The sequence below is a fragment of the Talpa occidentalis genome, unplaced genomic scaffold, assembly GCF_014898055.3.
Source record: "Talpa occidentalis isolate TD23 unplaced genomic scaffold, MPIMG_talOcc4v2.1 talOcc4.11, whole genome shotgun sequence".
Classification (NCBI taxonomy): domain Eukaryota; kingdom Metazoa; phylum Chordata; class Mammalia; order Eulipotyphla; family Talpidae; genus Talpa; species Talpa occidentalis.
In genome coordinates, this window is record NW_023601104.1 from 102,183,385 (window position 1) to 102,206,911 (window position 23,527).

Sequence of the window (23,527 nt, forward strand, 5' to 3'; positions counted from 1 at the left end):
GACCACGGCGCGTGCAGGAGCGGCCGCAGGTGTGTGTGTGGGGGGGCAGCAGCAGCACCGAGACTTTCCTTGACGTTCTCCCTGTTTCCCGCCGGGGCTGGGCCAGCTGGCGGCGCGGCCCGCTCGTGTGCATCCCCGCTGCCCGCGCCGTCCTCACCTTTCATTTTCTGTCTGAGTCTAAAGAGGAACGCGCTGCCCTTGGAGCTGGGCTGCGCCTGCCTGTGGATCCCGCTCGGCTTCTGGACGCGGACTCCGAGGGTCCGTTCTCACCCCGCCGCCCTCGTCCTAAGGACTCAGGGAAGAGCTGGGGAGGGGAGGGGCGGGGAGGGGGAAGGGGCAGGGAGGAGGGGTGGGGGGCTGGCGGGGGCGGGTGCTGCCGCCCTGCACCTGCAGACTCGGGGAGCAGCGCCCCGGATCCGGACGCCCGGGCGTGAGCGGCCTGCCCGCTGGCTGTCGCCCCAGGTGCCCGGCTGCAGCCGTGCGGCTCTGAGGGGAGGTGCCGGGAGCCGGGGCCTGGGCCTGACTGGGATTCCTGGGCACAGCAAGCCGGGACCCCACAGGGAGGACAGGCTCCTGGCGGGGTGTTTTGATGTCTCTGGCTGTGAGGCCCGGCCCGCCTTCCAGGGCCGCAGCGGTGAGGCCTCCAGGGCCTCCAGCGCATCAGCATTGCTCCCTTCAGGGGCCCTTGCGCTGTCCCAGTGCCTGCCCTGCTCGCCCACCCCGTCGAGGGCGCGGCCGGACGGCTGTGAGCGGGGCAGTGAGCGGTCCCCGCCCGCCCCACCTGGGCGTCTGTGTCTGCCGTTGTGCCTTAGGAGTCGGCTTTGCATGGGACGTCGTCGCCTCACGGAGGAGCAGGTGGCCCTGCGGGCGCCGTCCCAGCAGAGAGCGAGGCTTCGCGCTCGGACTGTCCACTTTTCTTCTGTCGCCTGCGCTGTTGGAGTCGGAGCCAGAAGTCGCTGCCCGGCCGCGGTGACGTTCATCCTGTATTTTCTTCTGAGAGTTTTGTCTCACGTGTAGGTGTTTGCGTTATTGCGCATAGTTTAGACAAGCGTGTGGCCGTTCAGCTCGCCGGCACCGTCTGTGGAGATCATCGCCCGTGCCCATGACCGGGAGCCGGGTGCACAGGGCACTTGCAGACCCTGATTCTGCTCCACTGGCCTGTCCACTGGTCTGTGGAGGCCTTGGTGCTGGTGCCACGATGTTTTGGTGACTTTGACATGGTAAGTTCTGGGGTTCGAAGCGCGAGCCCTCCAGCTTTGGACTTCTTTCACCTGATTGTTTTGGCTGTTTGGGGGCCTTGAGATTCCAAATGAATTTTTGGGTCTATTTTTCTGTTTCTGAAAAAAAAAAAAAAAAAATCTCATTTTTCCATCTCTGTGGGTGGCGTGACGCTTTCACCACGTCAAGTCCTCCAGCCCCAGCACAGCGTGGACGTCCATTTTCTTTCATTCCTTTCAGCATTTTGGGTGGTTTTCATTGTGCAAGTCTTTCTCCTTTTTCATAAATTCCTAAGTATTTATTCTTTTTGATGCTGGTACAAACAGGAATGTTCTCGTGGCTTCTTGTTCAGACTGCCCTTTGCTAGTGCCTAGAACAGCAGCTGGCGCTGCGCCCTCTACCTAGCTGAATTCACGATTTCTAGCAGTTTTTTTTTTTTTTTCTGTGTGGAATCTCTAGGGTTTTCTACGTATGAGATCGTATCATCTGCTGACAGAGATGAATTTACTTCTTCCTGCCCGATCTGGATGCCTTTTACTTCTCGTTCTGGCGGCCCCTGGCTGGGGCTTCCAGGCCGCTTTTCAAGAGCAGTGATGAACGCGGGCGCCTTTGCCTCCCTCCTGCTGTTAGAAGAAAAGATGCTTTTACAGCTGAGTGCGACGTTTGCTGTGGATTTCTCAGACATGGCTTTTGTGGTGTTGGGTTTTCTTCTTTGCCTACTTATTTGAGTTTTTTAAAATCCAAAAGGTGTTGAATTCTGTCAAATGTTTTTTGTGCACCATCCACGAGGGTGATGTGTCCTACTGATCACTGTCTGTGTGTCGAACCGTCCTTGCACTCCAGCAATGAACCCTACTTGGTCACGGTGTGTGAGCCCCTTAATGTGCCCTGGATTTGCTCAGCCAGGGTTCTGTGGAGGCCTTTGCATGACTGTTCACACGGGCCACCGGCCAGTGGTCTCTCCTGACTTCAGGTCGGGATGACCTGGCTCACATAAGTCAGACGTGCCCCCTCTTCTTCAACCTTTGGGAAAAGTTCAAGGATTGGGATTAGTCCTTCTGAAAACATCTGACAGAATTCAAATTCACTGAGACCATTACGTCCTGGGCTTCTGTTGGGCAGATTGTGACCACTGACCCAATTGCTTGTTGTAGCTCTGCTTAGATTTTGTACTTCTTCACAATTAGGCCTGGTAGACTTTGTGTTTCTAGGAATTTTTCTGTTTCATCCAGTTTATCTGATTTGCTGGCACACATATTGGTTACAGCCACTCATAATCCTTCCTATTTCTTTTTCTTTTCTTTTTTTTTTTTTAAAGATTTATTTATTTATACAAGAGCTGGGGTACAGGCCAGAGATGCGGGGTGTGAGAGTGTGCACCAGAGCCAGAGCAGGGAGCAGAACAGGCAGACTGATGAAATACACTGCTGAGGGGAGCAGCGGGCCAGCCAGGAGAGGTCTGCTGCACCATGTGGGATTCTTGCCAGCTGGCGGGGATTGAACCCATGCTGCAGAGGCTGCGGGCAGCTTCACAGTGCAGCGCCACCAGGGAGGCCCCATCCTTCCTATTTCTGTAAAACCAGTAATAATGGCCCCACTTTCCTTTCTTAGACCACTGGCCAAAACCTTGTCAATTTTGTTCATCTTTTTTGAGGAGCCAATTTTTAATTTCATGGACTTTATTCCCCCCCCTCTATTTCACTTCACTCTGCTCTAATCTTATTATCTCCTTTCTTCTCCTAGCTTTGGGCCTAGGTTCTACTTCTTTGCTAGTTCCTTCTGTTGTACAGTTAGGTTGTTGATTTGACATCTTTTGCTTCGATAGCATTTATGGCTGTCACATTTCCCTCTTTAGACTGTGTTTGCTGATTGGGTGTGATGTGTTTGTGTTCATGCATCTCTAAGTCTTTTCTAAATTCTGCTACAACCCATTGGTTGGTTGAATGTGTTATGTTTCACAAATCTGTGAATTTTCCAGATTTACCCTGTTATTGATTTTTAACTGCATCCCGTCGTGGTTGGGGAAGGTTCTGTATATGACACCTATCTTTTAACATCCATTGACTTGTAGCCTACCCTACGGCCATCCTGGAACGTGTCCCGTGTGCAGTTGAGAAGAATGTGTGTGCCCTTGTTGGGCAGAGTGCTGTGCGCGTGTGCAATTGGGTCACGGTTGCTCAAGTCCTGTGTTTCCTTGATTATCTCCTGTCTGATTTTCTTTCCATTGTTGTGAGCAGGGGAGTGATGTCTCCAGCTACTACTATAGCACAGTCCATTTCCCCCTTCAGTTCTGCCAGTTTTTTCATCATATATTTTTCTGTTCTGCCACTAGGCGTGCAGGTGTTTGTAGCTGCTATGTCCCTCATGCGATACTGCATCTTTTATTAGTGTACAATGTCCTTCTGGGTCTCAGAAACTCGTTTTATTTAAAATCCATTTTAGGGCCTCCGTGGCGGCGCAGGGGGTAAAGTCTCAGTGCTATCAAGCTATCGCCAGCCACTGTGGCCTAAGTTTGACCCCCGGCCAGGGAGTGACCCATAGGGTGCAGCAGACCTCTCCCATCTCCCCGCTGCTCCCCTCAGTAGTGGATCTCAGTGGATCTGCATGTTCTGCAGATCTGGTGAATCCTTTCTCTGGTGAATCCTCTCACACCCACCCCTGCACCTCTGGCCTACACCCTAGTTCTTGTATGCATAAATAAATTAAAAAAAATTTAAAAATCCATTTTCTATGATATGAGTGTAAACACCCCTGCTCTCTGTTAGTTACGATTTGCATGGAATGTCTTTTCCATTTGGATCTCAAGTGAGTCTCTTAAAAAAAAGGCATATAGTCAGGCCTTGTATCTTCACTCACTATCATTCTCTGCCTTTTTACTGCACAGTTTAACCCACTTATATTTAAAGTACTGATAAGAGACCTTCATCAGCCTTTGTGCTGTTTGTTTTCTATATACCCTATAACTTTTACATTTGTTGCGTTACTGTTTAGTTTTGTGTTTAGTTGATTTTTTGTGGTGATTAGTGATTAGTGATTAGATTTTGTGATTAGTTGGTTTTTTTTCCTTTCTCATTTCTTTTGTGATTGTTTTGTAGCTATTTTCTTTGTGGTTGCCAGGGGCATTGTAATCAAGGCCTAAAATCATAACATGGGAATTTAAATGTACCCCAGCTCCTCAGTCCTTACTCTGCTCCTATGTCTGCATCTCCATCCCTTTTTGTTGCTGATGTTACAAAATTACAGATTTATAGATCTTATGCTAAGGCACAGACAGATAATTCTTCTGAATGCATTAGTCTCAAGTTATGTGGAAAACAACATTTGAAATTTCTAAGCCATAAATACAATAATACTTGCTTTTAGGCTAATCATCAAAAATTACCAGACTAGGCAGAGAACAAGTAAGGCGCTGCCCTTCCTGCATGGTCCCCTGGATCTCACCCTACCGTGCATCTGGCGCGCATCTGCGGTGCTGGGGTTTAGTTCTCCTTTGGCGCTGATTTCTTGTCTGGTGGTCTTCCTTCTAGCCTGCAGGATGCTTTTGACAACCACCACCTGGGGGTCCCTGCGTCCTGAGAGGGCCGTGGGGCAGCCGACCCTTCAGGGACTGGACCAGGCCGGCCCACAGCCATGCTCCCATCCCAGGCCTGTGGCACCTGAGGGCCACACCATGGACACTGGCTGCTTCTGGAAGTGATGAAGTTCTGCATGTGGTCACACAAGACACCAGTCCTCGCTGCCAAAGCCCAGCAGCTCCCCTGTCCCCTCCCCTGGCTGCTTGTCGCTTCTGACTATGTTCAAGAGTTCTGGAAAAGCCGCTCTTGCCCATCTTGTGGGCTTGGCCGCTGCACGAGTGCCTGGGGCCTGCGGAGCACCTGGGGCCTCCCCAGCCCTTCACGTCGAGTACAAACCCTGCATTCTGGGTGCCAGTCCATGCCGTCCGCAGGTCTTCAGCTCCCCAGTTTCCATCCTGTGGACGGAGCTTTGGCCCAGCTGCTCTTCCTCCCCGGGAACACTCACTGATTCTGTCATCTTTGCAGATGATGCCATCAGCCCCACACAGGGCGCCTGTAGCCTGCTCATGCCTTGGTGTCCGCGGCTTCCTGACCCTGCGGCTCTTCCACGCTGAGCCCCGCCTCCTGGCAAGCTCCACCTGGGCTCCATTTCCTCCTGCCTGAGGTCCGGCTGGGGCGGGTGAAGTGTGCACTGAGGGTTGGCCGCCCATACCACATCTCATATTTCTGCAAGCCTCTCTTCGCCTCCAGGAACGAGCTTCTTGGATACAAACCTGCGGAGAAGTTGCCAGGCCAGCGCCGACCCCGTCCTGAGGGGACGCCCCACAGACCACCCCTCGGGCCAGGACGGTGCGCACACCGCCGTGGACGCACCCCTAGGCTGCGAGGGCCCTGGCCCGAGGCCCCGCCTGCAACCCAGGCCCTCCCCTCTGCCCTGGGCCTGCGGAGGCCGCGGCGGCTGTGGGACTCGGGCTGGTCTGGTTTCTGCGGCCAGACTGCAGGGTCGGCTGCAGCGCCGGCTTTGCTCGCTGCGGCCGATCCTCGCACCGGACCGTGCCCGCCCGGCCTCGGGGGAAGGTGCCCAAGCCGGGCTGCGCCCCCTGCGAGGGCGTCTTCCCGCGGGTGCCTCGAGACAGCGCCCTCCACGCCCCGCCGGCTCGGGGTTTGCGTGTCTGCCCGGCTGGGGCTGGCGGCTGTCGTCCGCTCCACGCTCTGGCCCTGCTGGTGGCCACGCCCCGAGGCTCACTGTGAGCCTCGTTGGGCTGCTGAGCCCCGTCCAGCTGGCCCCGCACGCCTGTCCTTGTGCCCGCAGTGGACCTGCCTCTGCTCCAAGGCGCTCAGGTCCTGCTGGTGGGCACGGCCGCTGTGGGCGCGGCTGCTACGGGAGACTGGTGCGGGCAGGCTGGGGTCCCTGGGTGCGCGCCTGAGCCCCCCACCCTGCGCCCCCGCGCCGCCCCCCCCCCCCCGCTCGCTCACACGCCCCGGCTGTTGCGGGGCCGGGTCTGTGCCCAGTGTGGGTTCAAGGGAGCCCGTCCCGGCACCCGCGGCCCGCCCCACCTTGCTGCCTGCAGCGCTCCTTGGCTCTTGCATTCCTCCCGGAGGGTCGGCCTCCACGTCCCCGTGTGTCCAGACCCCTCTCTGCCGCCACCCCCACCCACCCAGGGCCCCCCTCTCTCTGGGTTCTGAGGCGCTGGTTGTGCTTCCGGCAGCAGGAGGCCCGCCCACCTTGCGGGGCTCTGAGCGTGGGTCCCCTGCCGGGCAGACGTCCACTGTGGCTGAGGGGGGTCCCCTTGTCCCCTTCATGGCTGCCCGGAGCTGGTGAGGGTGGACATCTCTGCAGAGGGGCTTTGCAGATGTGGTTGAGAGGCCAGGCCCGAGCAGGTGGCCCTGGGTGGCGGGACCGTGGCTGGCCCTGCGCTTGGCCTCCGCGCAGAGGACAGTCACCTTCGTGGCGGGAGGGCCCTGCTGGGGGGGCCCCGCCCTGTGGCTCGGAGCCTGGGGGAGGAGACCCTGGCTCCCCCAACCCCGCCCCAGCTGCGGGGCCCTCGGCTGCTCTCCCACTGGCCTTCTCGGCTTTGGCCAGAACGCCCCCGGGTCCAGGTCCTGCCGCTGCCACGGTCCATCCTGAGCCTGCCCGCTGGGGCCTTGGACCGGACATGGCTCCCCAGCTCCGGCCCCGCGCCCTCCCGGGCTCACAGCGCCACCGCCGGCCTCTCAGCGGTGACTGTGGAACCAGCACGCGCCTGGGGGCACCGCGGCTGGACGCCCAGGGTCCGTGTCCCCTTGGGCCTGGGCCCATGACCACCCAGACCCTGTTTCTCCGCGGCGCTGCCCCCGTCGGGACCCGAACTCCCTGCCCGGCCAGCCCTGGCCTTCCCAAAAGTGACCATGCATTTTGGGGTTATGTGCTGAGCTGCTCCTTCTTCTCTGCAGCCATTTTGTTCTGTTCCCGGCTTTCAAATCTGGACCCAGCACGACTCAGCGCTCCCCCCAGCACCCCCCAGCCCCCCCAACCCCTGTTCCGCCCGAGCAGGGTCCACAGCTCACTTAGCTGTTCTGGGCGTGTGCCCTGAGCGTGTCCTGAGCGTGTCCTGGGCATGTGCCGGGCGTGTGCGGGGCCCTTCCCTGTGGGCCTCTGTTGGTCTCCCTCCCTCATGGACAAAACTCTGCTGTTTTCCGTCCTCCATGGCGTGGGGTCTCCTTGCGGGTGCTGCCGCTGCCCTCAGAGGGCACCCCACCTCCCTGACCACCTGCCATCCCCTCTCGCCCCTCCCTGCCCCGTGCCCCTGGTCAGCCTTCGAGGGCTGGCGTGGGCCCCACCCTCTGGCCTTGCTCTGGCTCTCTGACCCTGTGCGCAGCGACCCCGTGTCGGTCTCCTGACCCCTGGAGACGGCGACGGTGTGTGTCTGCTGGCCGTGAGTGTCCCCACCTCCCGGAAGCGGCCTGGCAATTTCCCTGCAGGTGGGGTGTGCCGTGCGCCCCCGCCCCGGCTCGGCCTGATGAGGGGGTGCCCAGGTGCGCAGGGGCCTTGGAGAGTGAAGGCGGTGGCCGGCGTGATGGCGTGGTCAACGCGGCCGGCGTCCTGTCACCTGCCTGTCCTTGGCTGGCTGTCTCTCTGTGTCTATTACTGGCCTCCCCACCTGTTCTGTCCCGTCACCTCCTGTCTGCGCCCCCCTCCCGGCTGCCATCCCACGGCCGCCCCGCGTCTCCCTGGCTCTCCTGGACGCCTTTTTATCTCTCGTGGGCAGATCTGTCCACCTTTGGGCTCCCGGCAAGGGTGGCTCTGAGAGTGCCCTGAATTGGGGGGTACGTGGGGGTCTGGGGTTGCCTGTGTCCCAGCAGGGACACCCCATCCTAGCTCTTTGAGGCCCTGGTCCCCTTGTGGGTGTGTCCTGCCAGCCTCGGCCCCTGATGGCCAGGAGTGGACAGGAGCCCTGGCTGGGCGGCACTGCCCGGCTTGCGCCCAGGACTTGGGAGGCCTCAGGCGCAGGCTGGCTGGGCGGCACGGCGGGGGTGGGGGTGTAAGGGGGGCGGGAGCGGGGGTCGGGGCTGGCCGGTGCCCCCCCGCGGGGCCGCTGTCAAGCGTTGATTTAGGGTGAGGGCCCTGCGTCCTGTTTACCACGCGGCTGGAAGCAGATGTTTCTGCCCGAGGCTGCGGGGGCGCCGGGGCGGTGGGGACGGTAGGCGCGGAGGGGGAGGGAGCGGGTGGGGGCGGCTGTGGGGGGGCGGGGTGTCCCCTCCAGCACGGCTCCCTGCAGGGCCCCGTCCGCTGCGCCAGGGGGTGGGAAGGGGAAGTGGCTCGGGGTGCCCGCAGGTTTCTGCTCGGAGGGGCTGGTGCCGGGCAGCGGCGTCAGCCGGGCGGCAGGGCCGATGGGTGAACAGGGCAGGCGGCTGCCGGGCGGGCAGCTCAGCGGGCTCAGCCTCGTGGCCTTGGCCTCTCCACAGCCACCTCTGCTCCAGGCGTGGACGCAGCGGGCCCTGTGCCGGGGTTACCATCCAGAGCCGGGCAGAGCCGGGGCCGCGGCAGTGGGCCGAGGGCCCAAGGGCTGACCGGTGGCCCCTGGGGGTGCCGGTCCCAGGTTTGCTGCCTCCACAGATGCGGGGGGGCCGGGGCCGTGGGCGGGCCACAGGGCCCTACAGGGCACAGTCAGCCTCCGGCCCGGTGGGGCCGCTGCCAGCTGTCATGCCCTGAGGTGGACACGAGGGAAATGACCAGGAACGCGGATTCTGTGTCCCTGATGTGTGGACGCCCAGTGTTGTCAGCAGGGACCCCCATGCCCTGCACCCCCTATGCCCCCTGTGCCCCCGTGCCCCTGTGCCCTGTACCCCTGTGCCCCCGTGCCCCCTGTACCCCCATTCCCCTGTCAGCCCTATGCCCCCCGTACCCCCATTCCCCCTGTGCCCCTGTACCCCCTGTGACCCCTGTTGCCCCTATGCCCCCCGTGCCCCCCGTGCCCCCTGTGCCCCCATGCCCTGTACCCTTTGCACCCCTGTCCCCCGTCCCCCCATCACCCCTGTCCTCCCATCCCCCTGTTCCCCCTGTCCCCCCACCCCTCTGTCCCCCCGTCCTCCAAGGGGTGTCCCATCCGAGCCTGAGGCGGCCATGTGGGCAGCGCCAGGCTCTCCTGTGGGTCGTGTGTCGGGGCCCGTGCGCGGGGTCGAGGCTCCCGCCCAGGAGGGCCCTGCTCAGGCCCCTCGGCGGCCAGTGCCTGCTGCCCCCACATGCCTGGCCTGGGCCCGCACGCTCCGCTGAGGCCGCCCCGAAGGCCGGGCAGACCTGGACCAGAGCCGGCAAAGCTGCTTCTGGCCGCGGCAGGCCAGGGGCTATGGGGACAGCCCTGCCTGGGCTCCCCCTGGGATTGGGGGGGCGGGGCACCCTCGTGTGAGCAGGGCTGAGGCCCCTGCTGTCCTCACTGCGGGCGCTGGCCGGGGAGGGCTGGTGTGCGTGACCCTGCGGCCCTGCGCCTGCCCCTCTCACGGGCAGTGGAGTCCCCTCTGAGGACCTGTCCCTCCATCAGCGCCCTCCCGCCCTGTGCACCTGTCCTGCCAGAGCCTTGCTGGGTGCCAGGGCCCTGGGGTCAGGTGGCCCAGCACCCGTGGGTGTGGACCTGACCCGACAGCTGGTCCTTGCGCCTGGCCAGGGAGGCTGCTCAGTGGCCAGCCCTCAGTCGTGGGAGGAGCCCGATGAGCAGGGGGCAGCAGGCGGCAGTTGCCCACAGGCCCTGACCCGGGGCGCGGGCGGGTGCGGGCAGCGCCTCAGCCGGGCAGGGCCTACGACTGTCCCCAGAGCCGGGCCCAGAGGGCACACCCAAGAACCAAGCAGGGGGCTCTGGCTGGAGGTTGGAGGGGCCAAGGCCATGGCCATGTCCGGCTGGGGGCAGTGGTGGTGGGGCCGGACCCCAGCTTGTCAGGGCTAGTCCTGGCCAGAGTCCGCGGGCTGCGGGCAGCTGAGCCCCGGGCTGGGGCCACCGCGCAGCACCTGGCAGGCGCGAGGAGGCAAATTTAGTTAAAGGAACAGACACGGGAGATGGTTCTGAAGGAGAAAGAACAAAGAGGCCCCTCCCGGCTCCTCAGGCCCCTCAGACCTGGGGGGCGCCGCACGGTCGCCCCTCCACCTTGGCATCCCCAGGAGCCATGTGCAGGTGTACAGCCCTTATCCCAGCCCCTTCCTTCGTCCAGGAAGTCTGCTGCCCCAGTCCGGGGGTGTCTGGTCAGTCCCCCTGGAATCTGCTGCCCTGCTCTCTGGAGCCTCCCTTCGTGCTCGAGGCCTTTGCTGCTCTGTGCTGACCCTAGTTGCTGGCCCTGCCCTGCGATCCTCACAGTCGTCCACTCGGGGCTCCTCCTGCGCCCCAGGCAGGAGTGCTGGGCTGGGGGTGTGGTGGTGGGGGCACGGGATGGCCCCTGGGGTGGGCAGGACCTCCCATGGGTCAGAGGGCGGGGTGAGGCCTTGGGGGGCCGGGTGAGGCTGCGGGGGGTGCCAAGCCCGCCCCTCAGCCTGGCCTCCTGGCAATACCTCCTCTGTGTCCTGAAGGGGTTTTGACCTCAAGGACTTGGAGATTTGGAAATTTAAAGAAGGGGGCCCTGCGGTGGTCGTGCCCCTGAGCGCGTGCGGCAGTGTTGTCGACTGAAAGTGGGCAGCAAGCTTGGAGTCTAGACCTTGGGGCACCATTAAAACAAATACGGGGCCTCCCTGGTGGCACAAGGGGTTAAAATGAAGCTATCCACAGCCTCTGCTGTGCAAGTTCAATCCCCGGCCAGGGAGCTGCCCACAGGCGCAGCAGACCTCCCCTGGCTCCCCGCTGCTCCCTCAGCAGTGGGTTTCAGTGGATCCGCCTGCTCCACTCCTCACTCTGTCTCTGGGGAGTCCGCTCACCCCCCAGAACTCTGGCCTGTGCCCCAGTTCTTGTAGCATACATAAATAAATTAAAAAGAATATGTAAAAAACCAAAAAGGCGGCTCTGGCCTCGGAGACTTGGGGAAGCCTGTCCTGGACCCTGGGTGCAGGGGTCATGGGATGCAGGGATTGTGAGTTGCAAGATGGTGGGGTGCAGGGTCACAGGGTACAGGGGCCGTGGGGTGCAGGGTCATGGGGCTGTGGGATGGGGGAGGCGGGGTGTGGGGTGGGGGGGTGCAGGTGCCCAGCGCCATCGGTGTAGCGGGCAAGCTGAGCAGGTGCTGCGTGAGGGGGCGGGGGACCGGGTGTAGTGGCGGGATGGCCCGGGGCAGGTTCTCTAAGACCCTGTGCAGGCGGGTAGAGGAGGTCCCGGGGCCCTCCGTGCCTTTCTAGGGCTTTCGTCGCGCGTTTACACGCGGTGCAGCGAGCAGGCGCGCGGCGGCCGGGCGTCGGGGGGGGGAGGCCGGCAGGCCCCCCAGCCCCGGCAAGTCTTCACTCTGGGCTTCTCTGGCTTCCCTCTCCCCGTCTCTCCCTGTCTCTCCCCGTCTCTCTCCGCCTCTGCTTCTCTTGGCGACTGTCTCCACCCTGAGCGCGGCCCCCAAGGCGCGCAGCACAGCGCCCCGCAGCGTGACTCCTGCAGGTGCCCGCCGGGCGGGGCAGCCCTGTGGCGGGAGGGCAGAAAACCTGAGAACCATTTACCCTACACCGGGCCCTGACACCCCGGGTCAGTCCCCCGCTCCAGCTGGACACCCGCGCCCGAGGCCAGGAGGCTCCCTTCCAGCAGGAGGAGTGTGAGGGGCGCCTGGCCGGGCTGGCCTTCACCCGGCTCTTCCCGCTGCTGCTGGGGGTCGGCCTCTGCTCTCTGCACGTCTCCCAGTTCTTGGCTGCACTTGTGACAAATGGAAGCCTGGAATCGGGGGCATGTTTCCCTCACGCCCATCCGGAGGGCGTAAGGGGGGAGCCTGGCCAGTCAGCTGGGTGCTGGGCTGGCCTGGACTCTGGCCGCATGGCGGCTTTGGGCTGTGAGAGTCCAGGCGGACGGCCATCCTGTCCTTTTGGTGGGGGGGGGCCCAGGCACCTGCAGGGCCCCCAGCTCTTTTCCTGGCATCCCCCTCGCTAAGGCCAAACAGGTGGCCCCTCAGCTGCCCATGCCTCTGTCCCCCAGACAGGGCAGCTCCCTGGACCTCAGCCCCCAGCCTGGCCCTGCCCTCATGGCCTGTGTCCCGATGGAGGCACAGCTGGCCGTGGCCTCTGCGGGGAGGGTCCGGCCCGGCAGCAGGGCCTGTGGTCACCAGGGAGGATGGGTGGGTCATTAGGGAGAGGCAACTGCCTCTCTGGGGGCCCACTGGGAACTCCTGTGCCTCAAGCCTCTGCACCCGGCTGCCCGTTGGTTCCCACTGGCCTTGCGTGCTCAGCACCCCCACCTGAGTCGGGGAGGACATGAGGGCCAGAGGCTGGACGCTGCATGCCGGCACTGGGAGGTGGCCCCAGCGCAGGGGCTGGCCAGAGGCGCTGCAGCCTTGGAGGGAGACCAGCGTCCTGCCTGGCCCCGCAGGCCCCGCAGGCCCCTCAGTCCCGCCGTGTCTGTCTCTGGGGACTGGGCTCCAGACGTGTCCCTGCAGTTTGGGGTATGAGGCTGGAAGGACCGTGACTGCCAGCAGGAGGGGCCCATGTGCCCGGGTGCTGGCCCCTTGGCCCTTGTGCTGAAAACAAGACCCTTGGGGAGGGCAGTGGGCAGGGCCCTGCCCAGGGCAGGACTCGTGGCTGCCGTCCCAGGTGGGCGTTGGCCCAGGCCAGGCCTCCCTCCTGCCACCCCTGGGTGTCCCCTCAGGCCACAGGCTGGCTGACCTCTGCTGCCCCTGCTCCTCCAGGCCCATGACGCCCTCTCCTAGCACCGCTCCCCCACCCCAACCCCCCACCCCAGCCCTGCAGACCCCCATCATCCAGGGAGGAGCAGGGCTCCCCACACTCAGCCAGGCACCCCTGCGGCCCCAGGGTCTCCTCGGCCGCACCGCGAGTCCTGGTCCAGCTAGGAGGCCCCACCTGCAGCCTGGGCACCCGCCAGCTGGCACTCTGCCAGGCCCGGTGTTGAGAGGGCCGGGCGAGGGGCTGACCCCTGACCTCGGACGCGCTGGGGGCTGAGGTCGGGTCATTGCGGCCGGAGCGTGGGGTGGCCCTTGTCCTGTTTCCCGCGGGTGGCGCAGGCTCGGGGAGGCGTCGCGGGGCCCAGGCCTGGGGGGTCTCTGCAGTAGCCCCTGGGGTCCTGGTGCCCACCGGCAGGGGCGGAGCTGAGTGAGAGGCGGGGACAGAAGAGGCCTCGGACAGAGGGAAGCAGCGAGGCCGCGGGAGGCAGGAGCAGAGGCGCGTGGGGGACCCGGGGCTTGGAGGGGACACACGGATGGACACTCGGAAAGGACAGGCGGGGCAAGAGGGTGGGGCAGTGACAGTGGTGGCCTCTGCCTCGATTATGATTTTGCTCCTGTCCTCCCAACCCTGCGTGTCCTGTGGCCCCTGGCCGTGGGCAGCGCCGGGCCTCGGCCGTCCTGCTCTGGGCCAACTGTCCAACCGCGCTTGCCCATGGGGGTGGGGCCGGGTGCTGCTTCTCTCTGTCCCCTGCCAACTGCTCGTCCTTCCCCATATGGGCTCTGCCGCCTTGGGCAGCACAAGGTGGCGCCCACGTAGAGCGGCAGGCTTGGGGGTCTGGGTGCCCCTCACCTGCCCGACTGCTCTGCCGTGTGGTCAGCCTGTCCTGCGGCAGGCTCCCCCTGGCCTGGCCGCCTCCCTGGGTCCCCTGACCTGGGCAGCTGAGCGGGGACGGGTTTCTGGGACCCACGAGGCTGTAGCCGGCGCAGCACCCACATTCTGGCCACGGTCTCCACTGGGACCTGTGTCCACTGCTGCGCACCCCTGACCCGTCCCTGAGCCCATCGCCCAGACCCTGAGAGGCCCCTCTTGGGGTGGCCCCTCATGGCAGAGGCCCTGGAGCCGGGTCTGTGGCTGTCCAGTGCTCGCCCGCCCGCTCTGCACCTGTCTGCGGCCATGCCCCCCCGCGCCTGGCCAGACCCTGCTCTCCACTCCCCTCCCGGCAGCCTGTCCTCTCCGGGTGACAGACAGACAGGAGGACCGAGCTGCCGTGTGTGCGGCCCGTCAGGCTGTGTCCTCACAGCCCACCCACCGCGCACGCTGTGACGGCCTCCAGACCCTGGCACCCCGTCCCTACACGCGGGGGCCCCGTGGCCTGCGCACGCCGGCGGGACAGACCACACGAGTTGGCTCGCGCACACACGTTTATTCTGGGGCGGGGTGCTGGTGTGGATGGCGGGCGGGCAGCCTGGGGCCCCTGCGGTTCTGTCCCTGGGCCAACGCTCTTCACCTGGTCACTTCACCTGCGGGCGGCAGAGACGCGTGAGTGGGGGGCAGGCCCTGCCCACCCACCCACCTGCCCGGCCACCTGCCCGCCCGGCCGCTGGCCACCTTGAACAGCGTGACGGTGGTGCTGTAGAACAGGCTCAGCAGGAAGAGGACCACGAAGGTGGACGCCATGGCCGACAGGTTCTCGAAGCCCTCCTCCTCGGCGCTCACCTCCCCCTCTGTGGGACAGAGCACAGGGTCTGCTCAGCGGGTCCCCGCAGGCCCCAGCGCCCTGGCCTGAGCCCGTGTCCCTCTGCTGCGCCGTGGAGGGCTGGGCCGGGTGCGGGGGTCTGGGTGGGCTGAGCCCTGCCGCCGTGCGGGAGGCCGGGCTGGCCAGGGAACAGGCGGGGCCACCCTGTGCGGGGCAGGGAGGCAGAGGCGCGACAGGCGGGGTGGCTGGGGTGGGGCCCCGGTGAGAGCCTTGCAGAGAGGGTGGGTCGGCCGGAGCCCCTGGGCCCCGGGCCAGCACGGAGGCTGGGGTGTCTGGGCCTGAAAGCCCCTCCCAGCTTCCTTGGTGGACATGCTGTCTCCAGTGGGGGGCCCCCTGACTTATGGCCCCAGGGTGAGGGGCCTGTGGGCCAGGGCCCAGCAGGGGTGCAGGGTGGACAGACTGGGGACACTCAGTGGGGCCTGCAGGGCGGGTCTGGGGGATCCCGCCGGGTGGGGTCTTGCACCTCTATATGGGGCGGCCCGCAGGGCAAAATCCCGCAGGTGGGGCTCCTGGGAGGGGCCTCTGGGAGGCTGACTCGCCCACCTGCCCTGGCGCGGCGGCTGGGCCTGCTGGCCGGGCCTCTCTGAGGAGCAGAAGCCAGCCAGGCCCTGTGTGGGCCCCGCCCGGCTGTGTCGCACAGCCGCACCTTCAAGCAGAGACAGGTGGACAAGCGGAGGCCTGGGCAGGGAGCCTGAGGCCAGCACAGCGCAGGAGGGAGCCTGCTGGCGGGCGCAGAGTGTGGGACAGGAGTGACCATGTGCCAGGGCTGGAGCCACATGTGTGCGTGCCTGTGCATGCCCATATTTGAGCGTGTGCACATGTGTACAGGTGCCAGTGTGCCTGTGTAAGTGTGTTCCTGTGTGTGCACGTGTGCGTGTGTAAGCATGTGCACACACATGTGCCTGTGTGAGGGTGCACGTGTGCCCAGGACCACATGGGCCCGGGTTGGTGCTGTGCGTTGCCCACACACGCGCAGGTGAGCTTGTGTCTCTGGTTCCGTGTGTGTATCTGTGCGTGTGTGCATTTGTGCCCATGGCTATGTGTGAGTGCAAATGTGCACACATGGGTGCACTCGTGTTTATAAGCGTGTGCGCATGTGGATGTGAGTGCTTGTGTATCTGAATGTGTGCACATGAGTGTGCCTCTGTGCATGCAAGTTCATGCAGCTGTGTGTGTGTCTGTGTGTGATGTCAGTGCGCGTGCCTGGGCGTGTGTGTGCGTGAGCGCCTGTGCGTCTCATCTGTCCTGGGTGTGCGTGTGCCCGCCTGAATGTCCATGTCCCGCGTGCCAGCAGCTGGGGCGGCGTGGAGCGGGCTGTGTCCAGCGCTGCGCCGGGAGCGCGGGCAGCGGGGGCGGCGGGTGGCAGCGGGGGCAGAGCGGGGCGGGCGGGCGGGCGGGCGGGGGCAGCGCGGCTCAGTCAGGACCAGCGTCTTTGGGGTGGATCTTTTTATTTCTCATTTTAGCGGAAAGGGACAACGGGCCCCGCTTGGCGGCGACAGCGAGGGCCCGGGCGGGCTCAGTAGCAGGTGCCGGCCGTGTCGGACAGGACCAGGGACACGTTGTACAGGGTGGGTTTACCGGTGGACTTGTCCACAGCCTTCTCGGTGACCGAGAGCGGCAGCGCCTCGTGGGCCACCACGCAGGTGAAGACTTCGCCCGCGCTCCAGTCCTCCTCGCTCACGGTCAGCACGCTGTGGGCGAAGTAGAAGCCGGGGGCCTGGGGCTCGGGCGTCGGGGCGCTGGTCACGAACTTGTCGGGAGACACGGGCTGCCCGCGGTGCTGCCACCTCACAAACACGTCGGCGGGCGAGAAGCCGGTCACCAGGCAGGTGACGGAGGCCGAGTCCCGCAGGGCCAGCTGCTCCCGGGCCGGCGGCAGCACGTACACGGCGGGCGGGTGCTTGGCCACCTCTGTGGGCACAGGGTGGGGTCAGGGAGGGCCCGGGGTGCGAAGCGAGGGGCGCGGCCGCAGGGGGCGGGGGGTGGCTGCGGGGGGGGGGCGCCTACCCTTGGTCTTGAAGACGACCTTCTTGAGCGGGGAGGGCAGGTCCGTGTGGGTCACGGTGCACGTGAACTCCTCCCCCGACTCCCAGTCCTCCACGCACACGCTGGCCTCGCCCTCGGCCGTGAAGGTGGCGTTGGGGTGGCTGGTGGGGGTGCTGATGCGGGTCGTCAGAATCTCGCCGTTCTGGCGGGTCCAGCTGATGCTCAGGCTGTCATAGGTGGGCAGGTCTGTGACCAGGCAGGTCAGCTTGGCAGACTTGGTGAGGAAGATGCTGGCGAAGGAGGGGCCGATGGGGAAGGCCCTAATGTTGTTGGCTGGTTCTGGAGGAGAGAGTAGCCGAGTGACCGGGTGGACTCGGCTGAGCCCTGATGAGCCCCCCCGCAGCCCTGCCGGCGGGGACACTGTCCCCCTGTCTGCCCGGGGCGGCCCGTGTGGACGGGGCGGCCGCCGGACACTCACCGGTGGTGCACGTGGAGGACACGTTCTTGCGGAAGGTCAGCCCGTTGTGCTCCACCTGGCAGGTGAACACGACCAGGTTGAGCCAGTCGCTCTCTGTGATGGTCAGCTTGCTGGTGACGCTGAAGGTGGCGGGCCTCGAGCCCTGGTGCTCGGCCTCCACTGGGCCGGTGGTGAAGCCGGACTGCAGCTGCTTCCCCTCCCGCAGCCAGGACACGGCCACCTTCCTGGGGCTGAAGCCCGCGGCCTGGCAGACCAGCTGGGACATGCGCGGGCTGGTGCCGTTGCTGGAGAAGGCGTCGCGGGGCGGGATGTAGACGTCCACTTTGGGGCTCTGCGGTGCTGTTTGCTCTGGGCAAGGACACGGGTCAGCTGGGAGCCGCCCCCCCGCCCCCGGCCCCACCCGTCCGCCCGCGCGAGGCGGTGCTCACCGGGGTAGGCCACCTTCACGCTGCGGTTGCCCTTGGGGTGCTGGGCCCGGCACACCACATGGTCGTCCTTGCTCTGCAGCAGGTCCTGGGAGGACAGCAGCAGCTGGGAGGAGGCCACGTACTTGTTCCCGCTCTGCAGCGTGGGGTAGGTCCTCACGCCCTGGCTGCTCACCGCGGAGCTGTTCTTGAAGCTCCAGGAGAAGGTGATGGAGCTGGGCATGAAGTCGCGGGCCAAGCAGCCCATGGCCACCCGGCTGTTCTCAGACACGAGGCCGTCACAGGACACCAGGGGGAAGAGACTCGGGGCAGCAGGGTTCTCTGCGGGCCAGGAGAGAAGAAGGGGTGTGAGCAGGGGTCCACGCCCTGCGGGCTTGGGGCTGTGAGGGGCCACACGGCAGGCGGCTGGGGAGGCCGGGGCCGGGACACACTGCTGGGTGTGCGAGGCCACGGAGGCGCTGCCCACTCTGGCCCACTCCCAGCAGCTGGGACACAGGGCTCCTGCCGTCACACACCCGTCCCCAGCCTGTGCCCTGGTCCTCAGGCGGCAGATCAGGCCCTCAAGACCTGGGCCTCTTGGTTACCTGCTCGGCTCTGAGAGAAGTGATGGCCACAGGCCGTCCATGGGAAAAAGACCTTGGGCGGCCATGCTGGCCACCTTCTCGGCCACGAGAGCTGCTGTGTGTCTGGGGCTGGAGGGAGGGGCAGGAACCAGCAGCCTCAGCTCAGCCAGTGCAGCCCCGCGGGTCCAGAGGTCAATCCTGTGTGGGCCCTGAAGGGCCAGTGCTGCCAGCTTAGTACCCTGGGACCACAGTGGCTCTGGCCAGGAGGGCTGTCAAAGCAGGTCAGCAACAGCCGCAGCAGGACCTCAGTGAGTCCACTCCACTCTGTACCAACTCAGATCACCAAGAAACCCTCAGGCCCGGAACGCAGAGAAGCTCACCCAGCTCAACCCAACGAAACCCAACCAGTTCAGCTTACTCCGTTCATCCAGCACAGCCCAGCTCACCCAGCTCAGCCCAGATCAACCCGACCAGGCTCAGCCCACCCAGCTCAGCCCACCCAGCTCAGCTCACCCAGCTCAGCTCACCCAGCTCAGCTCACCCAGCTCAGTTCAGCTCAGCTCACCCAGCTCAGCCCATCCAGCTCAGCTCAGCTCAGCCCAGTTCAGCTCACCCAGCCCAGCTCAGCCCAGCTCAGCTCACCGAGCTCAGCTCACCCAGCTCAGTTCACCAAGCTCAGCCCATCCAGTTCAGCCCAGCTCAGTCCAGCTCAGCCCAGCTCAGCCCAGCCCAGCTCAGCCCAGCTCAGCCCAGCTCAGCCCAGCCCAGCTGAGCCCAGCTCAGCCCAGCTCAGCTCACCCAGCTCACCCAGCTCAGCTCACCCAGCTCAGTCCAGCTCAGCCCAGCTCAGCCCAGCCCAGCTCAGCCCAGCTCAGCCTAGCTCAGCTCACCCAGCTCAGCTCACCCAGCTCAGCCCACCTCAGCCCAGCTCAGCTCAGCTCAGCTCACCCAGCCCAGCTCAGCCCAGCTCAGCTCACCCAGCTCAGCCCAGCTCAGCCCACCTCAGCCCAGCTCAGCCCACCTCAGCCCAGCTCAGCTCACCCAGCTCAGCCCAGCTCAGCTCACCCAGCCCAGCTCAGCCCAGCTCTGCCCACCCTGCTCAGCCCAGCTCAGCCCAGCTCAGCCCAGCTCAGCTCACCCAGCTCAGCTCACCCAGCTCAGCCCACCTCAGCCCAGCTCAGCCCAGCTCAGCCCAGCTCAGCCCACCTCAGCCCAGCTCAGCTCACCCAGCCCAGCTCAGCCCAGCTCTGCCCACCCTGCTCAGCCCAGCTCAGCCCAGCTCAGCCCAGCTCAGCTCACCCAGCTCAGCCCAGCTCAGCTCAGCTCAGCTCACCCAACTCAGCCCAGCTCAGCCAGCTCAGCTCACCCAGCTCAGCCCAGCTCAGCCCACCCAGCTCAGCTCACCCAGCTCAGCCCACCTCAGCCCAGCTCAGCCCAGCTCAGCCCAGCTCAGCCCAGCTCACCCTGCTCAGCTCACCCAGCCCAGCTCAGCCCAGCTCAGCTCACCCAGCTCAGCTCACCCAGCTCAGCTCACCCAGCTCAGCTCACCCAGCTCAGCCCACCTCAGCCCAGCTCAGCCCAGCTCAGCCCACCTCAGCCCACCTCAGCCCAGCTCAGCTCACCCAGCTCAACCCAGCTCAGCTCACCCAGCCCAGCTCAGCCCAGCTCAGCTCACCCAGCTCAGCCCACCCAGCTCAGCTCACCCAGCTCAGCCCACCCAGCTCAGCTCACCCAGCTCAGCCCACCCAGCTCAGCCCACCCAGCTCAGCTCACCCAGCTCACCCAGCTCAGCCCATCCAGCTCAGGCCACCTCAGCCCAGCTCAGCGCACCCAGCCCAGCTCAGCCCAGCTCAGCTCACCCAGCTAAGCCCATATCAACACCACCCAGCTCAGCCCACCCAGCTCAGCTCACCCAGCTCAGCCCAGCTCAGCCCAGCTCAGCTCAGCCCAGCTCAGCTCACCCAGCTCACCCCAGCTCAGCCCAGCTCAGCTCACCCAGCTCAGCTCACCCAGCTCACCCAGCTAGCCCAGCTCAGCTCACCCAGCTCACCCAGCTCAGCTCACCCAGCTCAGCTCACCCAGCTCAGCCCAGCTCAGCTCACCCAGCTCAGCTCACCCAGCTCAGCCCAGCTCAGCCCAGCTCAGCCCAGCTCAGCCCAGCTCAGCTCACCCAGCTCAGCTCACCCAGCTCACCCAGCTCGCCCAGCTCAGCTCACCCAGCTCACCCAGCTCAGCTCACCCAGCTCAGCTCACCCAGCTCAGCTCACCCAGCTCAGCCCAGCTCAGCTCACCCAGCTCAGCTCACCCAGCTCAGCCCAGCTCAGCCCAGCTCAGCCCAGCTCAGCCCAGCTCAGCTCACCCAGCTCAGCTCACCCAGCTCACCCAGCTAGCCCAGCTCAGCTCACCCAGCTCACCCAGCTCAGCTCACCCAGCTCAGCTCACCCAGCTCAGCTCACCCAGCTCAGCCCAGCTCAGCTCACCCAGCTCAGCTCACCCAGCTCAGCCCAGCTCAGCTCACCCAGCTCACCCAGCTCAGCTCACCCAGCTCAGCCCAGCTCAGCTCACCCAGCTCACCCAGCTCAGCTCACCCAGCTCAGGCCAGCTCAGCTCACCCAGCTCAGCTCAGCCCAGCTCAGCCCAGCTCAGCTCACCCAGCTCAGCTCACCCAGCTCACCCAGCTAGCCCAGCTCAGCTCACCCAGCCCAGCTCAGCCCAGCTCAGCTCACCCAGCTCACCCAGCTCAGCTCACCCAGCTCAGCTCACCCAGCTCAGCTCACCCAGCTCAGCTCACCCGGTCACAGTAGCAGCTTCCTGGGCCAGCAAGCCTGGCTTTGGAGTGTTAGTCGCCTGCTGTGGGGCCTGCTTGGCTGCCCTCAGCCCTGGGTCATGTCTCCTGCAGTCCCCCAGCTCGGCCAGCCTCTCACGGGCATCCCGGGAGCCAGGCACTCTCCCCACCTGTCTCCACCCTGTGCCCCTTGCCTGTCTCCACTGGGTACCCCATTTCTGGTCCCTGACTCTAAATCACCCCTTTAGATAAAAACCGTCATCAAAAGCGACCAGCTAATGCATTTCATCAAATTTGTCACTCACCCCCGGCCTCTGTCTCAAAGCTCCCGAAGACGCGTGGCATTCCAGGCACTGCCCGGCCTAAAGCCGGCCCCGAGCTCGTCCCCTAGAGCCAGGTTTCCGGAGCCAGCTGTCAGCGGCCAGCGGCCACGGCGGGTTGCCCCCTGTGTGGGAGGCTCTCAGGGGCCAGCGGGAGCGGGGCGGCATGGGGGCAGCGCACAGACCTCACCTTCGCACGGCCCCGGCCTCAAGGGTGGGCTCTGCGGCCTGCAGAATCCCTGCAATAATCCCTCAAGTCCATTAAACGGCTGATCTGGGAGCAGTGGGTGGGTCTGGCTGCGGCCCTGAGCCCCCGGCCCCCACGGCCCCAGGCGGCCGGTGCCCCCAGTCCACCGAGTCCCCTGGCTCCCTCCGCGTCCTCTCTTAAGCCGCCAGCTCACGGCCAGGACTGCGGAGAGCCGGCCCCGAGGGCGGCCTGAGAGGTGGGGTGGGGGCCTCGCTGTCAGGACAGCGGCCCGGGGCCCCAGGGGCCAGGCCTGCGCCGGCCATTCAGAGGAATAACTAATTCCAGCCCTGATGAGCCGCCCAGGGCTGCCCCATTTCTTAAACAGTCCTATAAAAAGGAATATAAAAAGCCGCTGATAAGCCTAAATTCGAACAAATTAAAAGCTGATAAGCTAAAGTTGAAAAATTAAGTTCAAAGAGTTCTCAGAGGCGCCCCGCTGGTCCTGCTCTATTTTGGGAATGCAAATGGCCAGGTGCTGCATCCGCTGGGAACCCCCCGTGCCGGCCACAGTGGCTGGTCCTGTTTTCTTGTTCCCCAAAATAGACTGTGGGGTGAGCGCTTCCTGCCACCTGCGCTGCCCCCCACCCCCAGCTCAGCAACTCTGCAGAATCAATCAAAAAACACAAGCTCGGTTTTCTGTTGTCTAAACTCAGCCTGACTCGGGGACAAGCTGCCCCATCCGCGCCAGCACGGCCCGGGCCCAGGACACCTCCACACTCTAAGTCCCCACTGTCCTCGGCGCCGGCCGTGTCAAAGGCTCCAGTCTCTCCACCCAAACACGCCTCTGGGACCCCTCGCCCCCTGCCCCCCGGGGCCCTGACCCCCACAGAGGACGCGGCTCGGCCCCCACCCCCCCGCCCGGCGCGGCCGTCTCCCAGCCCCAGGCCCCAGGGCCCGAGAAGCACCAGAAAATGCAGAGCCCAAGGGCCGAGGCCTGAGCCCTTGTCCCCCCCGCTGCTGCCCGGGCCCCGGGGACGTGTCCCGAGAGCCAGCGGCTCAGAAACCCACAGAGCAGAAAACGGAGGCCCCGGAGCGGCCGGTCTTACCTGAGGAGACGGTGACCTGGGTGCCCTGGCCCCAGAGATACAAAGCATCGTAGTCACCATGCTGGGACCGCCGGCCTCGCCCCACAAAAACCCACACAGCCCAGCCGGCCGCGGCCCCTGACTGTCTCCAGGCCCAGCGGCCCCGGACCCCACGCTGTCCGGGAGGGCTGGACCCTTGGCCCGCTCCCTCTCCGAGCGCCGAAACCCAGACCCCGACTCCCCAACGTCCCCGAGCGGCTAGAGCCGTCGGGCTGGGGACTCACCTGAGGACACGGTGACCGCGGTCCCCTGGCCCCGTGCTGGAGCCAGCCGTCGCACCGCGGCGACTCTACCGGGACCCCGGCAAGAACCGGCCCCGACAGGCCTGTGACCCCATGACGGCGCCTGGCGGGGACCCGGGACCCCCAGACCGAGGGGACCAGAGAAGGCCCCGCTGCGGTGCCCCGGAGGGCAGCCCCCACTCCTGTCCCCGGAGCGGCGGCCCCAGCTGCTTCCCGAGCCCCCCAGGCCACCCCAGCCCCTCTAGACCTGAGACCCAGAAGCCCTCCTTGCCCCCAAATGCAGCAAAAAACCCCAGAGAGAGAGGGCAGAGGGGTTGTGAGGACTCACCTGAGGACACGGTGACCATGGTCCCCTTGCCCCAAATATCAAAGTAATCACACTGCCACGGGCCCCCTTAGGGGGCGCACAAAAACCCAGCCCACTCCCTCTCGGAGCGCCGAAACCCAGACCCCGACCCCCCACGTCCCCGAGCGGCTAGAGCCGTCGGGAGCCAGGACTCACCTGAGGACACGGTGACCATGGTCCCCTGGCCCCACAGAGCAAGGTTGTCACACTGCCACAGGCCCCCTTAGGGGGCGCACAAAAACCCAGCCTGCTGCCCCCCCGAGACCAGCCCTGAGCCTCCGTGGCTAGTCCCCAGCGGGGC

General features: G+C 64.9%; 1 gene segment (V, D, J or C); it reads right to left on the reverse strand.

The window, feature by feature from the left end:
* Window positions 1-14,409: 14,409 nt before the first annotated feature.
* LOC119239489 (Ig mu chain C region membrane-bound form-like) lies at window positions 14,410-23,239 on the reverse strand. The segment is given in 7 exon segments: window positions 14,410-14,513; window positions 14,602-14,717; window positions 16,328-16,660; window positions 16,757-17,074; window positions 17,214-17,561; window positions 17,642-17,959; window positions 23,209-23,239. Coding segments are annotated over 7 exon segments (1,461 nt in total).
* Window positions 23,240-23,527: the final 288 nt, after the last annotated feature.